Below are 9323 nucleotides of genomic sequence, written 5' to 3'. Positions count from 1 at the left end.
CATAAACCCCAGGAAGCAGCTTTAAAGGTGCAGCCTGGCTTTCGAGAGCTTGAGCTTTCAATTTCAACATTATATTAAAGAGCAGGAGGGACTGAGCGCCTGGGAGAGGGGCAGGCAGATTAAATAGAGGATGAATCAGAGAGAGAGGCACAGAGATTAAAGTGCCCTGTTGGGTCCCATCTATTCCCCCACTGGAGAGCCAGGGCAGCTCGTCTCCTGCAATCTATTTGCCATAGTTGAAGGGCCCCAAGTGATGTGGTTCCGACGACCTAAGGCCAATGTCAGCTCCCACACGGCACGTGCGTGCCACAGTGACGGGGGAGGCCGGAGGGCTGGAAGAGAACAGGCTCCCTCCCACCCACACCCCGGTCCACGTGCCCGCTCCCACCGGCGGGCGCCCACGGCAGCCCTCCCGGCCACACGGGCACCCAGCGGCCGCACGCCCCGTCACCGCCACCTGCGGGGCCGCCCAGAGCCACACGCATGGCCCCGCGGCGCTGCCGCCTGAGGAACGGCAACAAGCGGCCCTCTGGAGGCTGCGGGGCTCCGAAGCCCAGGCGATGCCGCGCAGCTCCGTGCAGGCTCGGAGGGAGGGTGGGAGTTGGGGAGGGACTTGGGAGGAGCCCTCGGCTCATGAAACAGAGCTGCAAAGCAGGCAGGGCAGCATTCACATGGCCCGAGAGCAGCCCGCGGGAGCAGGAGGGGCAGAGGGGCCCCAGAGCAGCCGGTGCAGGAGCAGGAGGGGAACCTGTGCGATGGGATTGAACAGGGCAGAGGTGGTGTCAGTGTCCCAGGACTAAGACAGCTTGGACTTGCATCTCAGCTGTCAAGGTCCCTTGTCTCTGAGCACCCCGCGTCCCAGGCCACCTCGGGCGCTCTGTAACACTGGCTTCCCCTCTCCTGGCCACTGACCACCACAGCCTCTCCCAGGGCTACGCTGCTGCAGTTGGATCCACGGGTGCTGTGTTTGGGACGCTTGGGTCCTGGGCTGTGGCCAGCGTGAGGGCTCCCAGGAGTGCCACAGCCAGGCGATCTCTGCATGTCTCCAGCTCCAGGATCTCTCGCAGGGACCAGTATGTTTGTTTCCGCTGGGACACGGGACTCTTCACTGGGGCAAAACTGAGGAGGCAAAACCAGCGATGCAGCTTCTCAGCAGTTTCCTGAAGCTTCTTGTGGCTCTTGTGCTGCAGGCATCACACACTCAGGTGAGGGACCCCCAGCTTCGAGCACCCCCCCAATGTGTCCCCCACATAATGGATCTCGGGGAGCTGAGGGGCACTGGCAGTGAAAGAGACCTCAGGGATCCTGCCGTAATTCTCCCAAGCCCCATTACCCCCCTTGCATTACTGTGGGGCTAGAACATCGCTGAGGAATCACTCCTGTAGTGTATTTTTGCAGGCCAGGTACAGCGTGTGGATCAGTTTGAAGCTGTTCTTCTTGGGTTGCCCCACCACTACCCCTCTGTGGTGTCTGAATTCCAAGTGACCCCTTGTTCCTCGGGTCCTCCCTTAGCAGAGGAACAGGGGGCTGACTGGGGTACTGCTAGGCTTGCTGGCGACGTGGGGAGAAGATGAGTATCTCAGATGCTCTCTGAGGATAAGGCTGGCTCCAGCTAATTTCCAGGAAAAATTAACTCCCAGGAAACACCTTGTGAGAAGAGAGAAAGTGCCATTATTGTAGGGAAGCTGCAGTGGGGCTGGAGCTTCCAGTCAGTCCAAGGACTGCTCGTTTAGCTGAAAGCATCTAGAGAGGATTCTGAGCTTATTACCTGCCTCCAGGCCCAGGCCCCAGGAGAGCAGCCTCACAGGTGCAGGACAGGGCAGCTTGGTGAACTCTGACCCCTAGGAACTCTCCTATACCTGGCAAATCCCATGGAAGAGCCCCCTTCCATGCAGAGAGTTTTCCGTCTGCTGAAAGACAAGTGGGAGAATCACCTCCCCAGAACTCCTACAAGGGCCATACCTCCCATGGGCATGCGCTGTGACCAGCATGGCAGCAGAGTATTACTGCACTGAAACAGGGGTGTGACATAATGCAGGGACACCATCTGGTCTCCAGTGAATGAGGTCTTAACAGTGCCCCCATCCCTTGCACAGCTTCTCAGGGAAAGTCTGCCCAAGTAGTTGGTTGTGTACCCAGGGGTGGCAGGAAGCCAAGGCGATCCCAGGAGATGGTGGGGAGGTATTCCCCCCCTTTTAAGCTTATATTAATTCACTTTGATTTCGGTTTATAAACATTTGCCATTGAGGAAAGGTCCATCCCTGCTGACACCCCTGTGTTTTGCTTCTGCTGAGTGTCTGCCAGCTGACCGGGGCTACTCTCCTACCTGCTACAGCCAGCCCACTTTGTGCTGTGATTCCATCACAGCGGGGCAGCCTTGGCCAGCATTTGGATGGCAGAGCCCCGCCAAGGGAAACCCAGGGCATAGCATGGAGGAATTAGGATTTATCCAGCATCCCAGGTGCACATGGCGCTTCACAGCTAAGTACATGTGGCCCCTGCATGTGTCCAATAGGGGCAGATGACAACATGCTGTGAGGTGGCGGGAGGGAATCGGATGGGGCTCTGACAACATCCCGATAGTTGGGGTATAAAGACTCATAGCTAGCTGGCAGAGGGGTGCTGGGGACTCAGTAGCGGGAGCTCTCTCCTTTGCAGTGTTTTGCTCCATTCTGGGTCACTAGTGACCTCAGGCCCCAGTGTGGCGGGATGGGTGATAGGTGTCATGTGGATGAGATGTAAACTGAAGTGCTGATCATGTGTGGTCATTAGATCCCCTGGCATGTTGGATAAGAGCAGGGATGTCAGCCTGGGTGTCTTCTACCTCCTGCAGTTTGAAGTTACAAAAGTCACCTCACACAACCTCCTCAGCTGTTGTTTAGTGAATTATGTCCTACCTAGCTCCTCTCCTGGCACTCAGGGCAGGGTTGGTCCCTGTTGTGTTGCACTCAGTCTACAGTAGTTGTAAACTTGTTTAACTTCACGGCTGGGCTCTGTTACACACCTGCCATATTACATCCCAGAGGTGGCAGCATTAAGTGGTGAGTGAAATGATCCCTTGTGGGTCTAAAGTACTTTGGAACTCTTCAGAATATAAAACAGAAAGGCCGGATGGTGCAGGGAACTGGCTGTGCAGGCTAGCATTACAACCGCTATAAACATGCTAGATAATACTTAGTCCTGCCATGAGTGCAAGAGATTGGACTAGATGACCTCTCGAGGTCGCCTCTAGGCCTGTGATCCTATGCTATTTATTATCATTGTCATTTATTAGCTCAGTTGCCTTTCTGCTTCTCCATGTATACCAGCAAGTGCCCCGAATGTCCACAACAGATCTGATCTGGAACGGCCAAGTGCCCTGTGGGTGGGTGGGTGATGCAGGCAGATGGGTGAGAATGAGGGGGTTACACCCCAAGATTTTGCTGCATTGTGCTCACTCCCTGCTGCCTCTTCCTAAAGGGCCTGGGCCTCACCTCTCTGTATTTCTCTCCCTAGCAGTGGGACAGGTTCAGCAGAAACAGCACCTCAGAAGGGCAAGGTGAGTTTGCAGCTGCTTATCCTGGTTGTGTGCGAGAATATTAGATCCCCTGTGGGCTCTGGAATTCTCTCTCCCCTCCTCCCTGCCCAGGAGCGTGGGGATCCCGTCTGTCCTCCAACCCCAGAGGAGGAGACAGCCCTGGGGGAGGGGACAGGAGGCTCCAGAGGGAGGTGATGGGATATGGTCTATGGGGAGTCAGTCTGGGACTATCATCAGCCACTTAGGAGGAGGTGGAGGAGTACAAATGGGAAATGTGTTGGCAAAATAGCTCCCCTGCACCCCCTGGAAGTTAGATCCCCCAAGACCCCCACATTAATGCACCCTCCAGAAGGGGCTTATCCAGCCCCCCTTCAGAGCTACTGAGCTCCAACAGGGCAGCTCCCTGGGATCAGAGCTGGGCAGAATTCTTCAGGTGAAACTTCTTTTTTAAAGAAAACTGCAACTCCAGTTTGACCAAAATGTTTTGTCAATTGGTGTTGAAATTTGCTGAATTATTTCAGATAAAAAAATCAGAAAAAGCCAACATGTTTTGTTTGGACATTTTCAGGCAAAAATTTTGACTTTTCTTTAGACTTTTTACGACCATTTAATTAAAAAAAAATTTAAACGGTGAAAAAACTTAACCGCACTGATCTGTTCGATCCCAGGAAGGTTTTTGTTTTTACTTTTTTGGAACTGCGGCTGCTTGATAAATTCCAAGTTGAGTTCTGAGGCAGTTTCTCCTCTGACAAGGTTTTGGGTGCTATAAACCCTCGTGCTTCAAGACACGAGCCAACATGTAACTATTTGGGGTTAGAAGAAAACTTCCTCTGGGGGACGGCTATCCCATAACTGCTACCAACAGACTTTCTTCCTCTGATCCATCTGGCACTGGCCAGTTTGGAGACAGGGTAGTGATCTAGCTGGATTGCTGTATGATCCAGTATGACAGCTCCTTGATGAACGCTATTTTTTGGCATGTCCCAAATCAGGACATCATCCCCCTGCCTTGTCCAAATGACATAAAATTTTCCAGAAAAAGTCAACCACCGCCACAGGCCTCACTCCCTAGTTTGAAGGCTGATCAGAGTTACTTGGTGATTTTTAGATGGGGGCCAGCATTGGGCTTCTAGAAGAAACGGGGCTGTTGTCTGAACTATGGAGTGGTGCCCCATTTCTCCATATCTAATGGAGATTTTTATCAGTGTCTGGAGATGAAGAATAGCCTGACTCCAGTGCAGCACATGACAGATGAGACAGGAAGAGAGCAGCAGATGGGACAGCTCAAAGAGGAGAAAACGAATCCGTTAGCCTGGAGAGAGAGAGTCATAACGCTGGGAGCTGCCTGTAACTTTTGGGGCACACAGCAGGGCTTGCTCTGATGCCTGTGCCAGGTACATGGTACGCCTCCCAGACTCTGCCCTCACTCAGCCAGTAACTCCACTGTTTAGTGAGGGCTTGAGGGAGCAGGCCAGCAGGCATCTTCTGGGCATGAGCTTATAAGGCCCCCCGTCCCACCTCTGGGTCTCTTCCAGTCCTGCCCTTCCAGGAGGTTTGGGGCCGCAGCTTCTGTCGGCCCTTGGAGATGCTGGTGGATATTGTGTCCGAGTACCCCAGTGAGGTGGAGCACATGTTCAGCCCTTCCTGCGTCTCCCTGCAACGCTGCACCGGCTGCTGCGGAGATGAGACACTGCAGTGTGTCCCAGTGGAGACGGCCAATGTCACCATGCAGGTAAGAGCCAGGTGGGCTCAGCTCACAGTGCAGGGACTTGGGCTCCTCTCCTGGTAGTTAAGATAACAATGTCAGGGCATCACACAAAAGTGGGAAACTAAGGCATGGAGAGGTTAGCTGACTTCCCCAGGACACAGTGAGTGAATCAGTGTCAGAGCCAGCAGCAGAAATCAGGAGTCATTGCTGACATTCTACTGAACCCCGAGGCAGGCTCTTCCCCCACATCCATGCCTTGCCCCTGGAGGTGCGGTGAGCAGCTGGGGAAAGCAAGGGGGGACCTTGGGCAGCAGGCCCAGTGCAGGGAGACGCCCCCAGCCAAGAGGCCTTGTAGCTGGACTTGAAGGGGGATCGTAACCCGACAGGGCGGGGGTGATGCTTAGAAGAAGGGTCCTGCCACCTAGAGCCTGAGGGCATGTGGCCACCGCCAGAGCAAGTGTCCGACCTACAGCATCCCTGCAGCACAGCCAGGGCCTGAGAAGAAGGCCTGGGACTTGTGAGGCACAGACTGTGAACTTCCCGGACATTCCAGAGATGCTGGTTGTGATGTCTCCGTGCCACAGAGCGGGGTGATGTGTTTTCCTTTAACCTTTCCCATTTTTTCCTTTTTTTTTTTTTTAAATTGATTGCTGTTTAATAAATTGTATTTGCTTTGAACTGTATGTAATGATCAGTGGGTCAGGGAAGCATCCAGTGCAGAGAGAGCACCCCAGAGTGGGGACACAGTAGCCCCTGCCCTAAGTGACCATGACAAGGTTGGGGGTTGAGCCCCTCAGGAATCCTGGGCCCAGCCTTGTTGGGGTTACAAGGACTCTGCCACACAGGAGAGTGGAAGGGGAGCCCTTGAGGTCAGGCAGGCCTCTGGGTAAAGGGAGTGGGAGTGAAGACTCAGATCCTTTCACTAGCCAATTCCACCGGGGTAGTGTACAAGCCAGGAAAGTTCCCCCATAATAGCAGGACCATTCCCCTGTTACGCATGCAGCCCAAGATTTCCCACCCAAAGAATGTGGTCCCAACAGCCTGGGTTCAGCGGATCCTGAAAACATTGCTTTGCTTCTCCCGTTCTCCGGCCAGCCTACCAGTTCTCCCAGCACCGTCCTCGTCCTCTCCAGCCCCACAGGCTTCTGATGCCCCAGGGGAAACAGGGCTCTTGGGATGCCAATACAGTCACTAGCTGTAAATGGTGATGGGTAGGTGGCCCAGCGTCCCCAGAGACACCTCTGGTTATGATGAGAGGGATGGAGAAAAAAACAGAACCAGAGACGCAGAGATTCGTTTTGCTGCAACTTCATGGCAGTGTCCACCTCACCCTATTCCACAGGGGGCACCACGCATCACAGGGACAACAAACCACTCTCTGTCTCACACGTCCACACGGATACATGCAATGTTGGGCTCCCTGTGTTTGTAACTGTAGGGTCCAAGATGAGACCTTTTCAGCAAAAAAGACAAGTCATAAAAGGGAGAACAGCAAAGAGCCAGTGACTTTTGTTTCCTTTCAGCTCCTGAAGATGAAACCAGCAGGGCAGGTGCCCTACGTGGAACTGTCCTTTACAGAGCACAGGCAGTGCGAGTGCAGGTATGGACCATCCAGGCTTATTCTTCTCCACCATGCAGGGCATTGCCCAGAGCAGGAGAGACCCTAGGGTGTGTCACCTCTTACAGTGAAAGCCTCAAACCCTCCCACAACCCTGGCCACCATGGACCCCTTGCTGAGTGGCTCTCCAGCACCATCTGGTGGCCTCTCACGGACATATAGAGGCTGTGCCAGAACTGCACTGTTTTCCAGCCTGCCCAGAAACTCTGACTGCTGAAGAATGAGTAAGGCGCAGATTTTCAAAAGTGGCCTCTGGTTTTGGATGCCTCAGTGTTAGGGGTTCAAATTGAGATACCTGAGGATTGATTTTTGAGAGGTGTGTGGAGCAACTACAGCTCCCGTTGCCTCCAGCTGAAGTGGGTGCTTAGCACCTCGGCAAATCAAGCACAAGGGATGTCAGTTTGGACTCCCAAAACTAGTGACCACTCTTTTGGCCATGTCTGCCTTTGTGTCTGATCCTCACTCTAGTTCCTCATCTGTGCTGTGTCCTGGCTCCTTCTCTTATCTCCAGGTGCTACTTTGATTGAGAGAAGCTACACTGCATTAAATACTTTCCGGATGTGCATTTGCCACAAGTCATTGATGTCATTGGCAAAAGGATGTTTTATCATTGCAAGAGGGAGGAGCCCAAGTGTGGGAGTTCTGGCAGGCAGTCTGTCAATTAGGATGTGGTCCCAACCCTGTGGAGTCCATGCTATTTCCCTAGCAACCCATCATCCCCCAGTACCTAGGGGCTCTGCAGATGCCACATATGCAGTGCGATAATTTTACTCTCTCCTTTTTCTCCTCCAGGCCTCGGCGGGATACACTGAAGTCAGGAAGGTAAGCGCTATGAGCAGGGATTCTGGAGTTTGGGACTCTCAGCCCTGGCTCATCTCCCATCCATTCAGACTCATCTTTTTCCCCTTTCCTTTTGAAGGAGGAGACCCAAGGGCCGAGGCAAGAGGAAACGAGAGAAGCAGCGACCTAAAGGCTGTGATCTGTGAGTGGGCGTTAATCCAGGAGGAGGGGTCAGGGCAGTGTCTCTTTTCAGAGGTTTCTCCCAATAGTGACTCTTTGGCTGCAGCTTGCTGCACAGGTGGGGCTTAGGGACAATGCACCAGCACCTGGAGTGAAATTGCTACATCCCAACACACGGGCTGATACAGACCCAGGCCTGTCTCTACCATCTTTTCTGTGGACCTCAAAGTACTTTTCAAACATTCATTAAACCCTCCTGATCCCTGACCCCGGCACTGCCCCCCTGGGAGGTGACAGTGTCATTACCCCCACTTCACAGGTGGGAAAACTGAGGCACAGAGAGGAATGGACTTGCCCAAGATCACCCAGAGAATCAGGAGTAGAGCTGGGAATAGCACCCAGAGCCACTAGCTCCCAGTCCCCATTCTAACCCCCCATCCTGTCTTTGTGCTCTGTTCTCTTTGCAGATATGCCATTCCTCGCAGGTAATCATCTCAGCAGAAGAGGGCAGCGCCTGTATTTATTACCAAGTCCTCTAACTGCCTATATGTATGTGCCAATTGCATTCTTGACTGAACCTTGTGGGACTTGTGACTACTTGCACCTATGAGCTGTGACCCTCCGAGCAGACAAGAAGCGGTGAAGCAAGCGACAGGACAGGAGCATGGCCGCTTTTGCCGGAGAGGATGACCTGGACTCTTGCTTGGCCACCTGCAGGGATACAGCTCCAGGACCAGGGAAACTCAGCTGCAAGAGAGGCAGTCACCACTTAGCCTGACCTGCCCCTGCCTTAAGGGCCTTTCCAGGAATCTCTGCACAGTTAACATTAGTGGTTAAAGGATCCAGGGACCAGATTCAGGACTGAAAAGCTTCATAATGAGGCTCAACAGGTCCAGGGCTTTGCATTCAACACTCAACCAGAGGACAGTGGGGGACAAGCTCGGCCAAACATGGGAATGTTTTTGTGACCCCTGCAGCTGAAGGAGTATTCTAAAGTGCTGAGGGTGCAGCAGGATAGGACAGAACCTCAGGGAGGTGCCAGCCCAGGGGCTGCTGCATTGGGAACATTCCCTGTTGTTGTCACCCACAGGAGTCTTGTGTTGTCACCTTCACCTTTGCAGAGCAACCCTTCCCTGAGCTGTCAGCTGGCGAAGGGGACCACACAGTCATGAAGGAAGGAAACCTGGTCCCTGGGGGGTACTCCAGTGGGGTGTCTGTCCAGCTCCCTGCACAGGAAAGACGTGGAAAAGCTGCAGTGAGCGGGGCTGGCTTGGGACCTATCTGCTCTTGGAGTTCCCTGGGTGGGATAGAGAATCTCAGGTCAACTGTATTACAGAGGGAATCATGACACCCCAGCATCTGGGCTGCAGCAGGTTCCTGGGAACCCTCCCCTGGCTGCAGTGTACCAATTTTCAAGCCAAGTCTTTCTGAATAAAACCTTACCATAGAGAAATCCAGAAGCCAGCTTTGAGAATGCGTTTGTCTCATGTCCCCAACACCTGTTCTCATCTGCTGCCCTC

At 53.6% G+C, this 9323-nt stretch overlaps 1 protein-coding gene across 1 annotated transcript; it reads left to right on the top strand.

Moving 5' to 3' along the window:
* Nucleotides 1–9260, top strand: PGF (placental growth factor). Its single transcript, XM_038406806.2, has 7 exons — nucleotides 1–1205; nucleotides 3496–3538; nucleotides 5053–5249; nucleotides 6749–6825; nucleotides 7636–7665; nucleotides 7763–7825; nucleotides 8271–9260. Exons 1-7 carry the CDS (start codon nucleotides 1140–1142, stop codon nucleotides 8290–8292), a joined length of 498 nt encoding a protein of 165 aa, XP_038262734.1. The 5' UTR covers nucleotides 1–1139; the 3' UTR covers nucleotides 8293–9260.
* The last annotated feature ends 63 nt before the right edge of the window (nucleotides 9261–9323 follow it).

Source organism: Dermochelys coriacea, chromosome 6 (assembly GCF_009764565.3).
Source record: "Dermochelys coriacea isolate rDerCor1 chromosome 6, rDerCor1.pri.v4, whole genome shotgun sequence".
NCBI lineage: Eukaryota > Metazoa > Chordata > Testudines > Dermochelyidae > Dermochelys > Dermochelys coriacea.
This window is presented reverse-complemented; position numbering and strand designations above follow the sequence as displayed.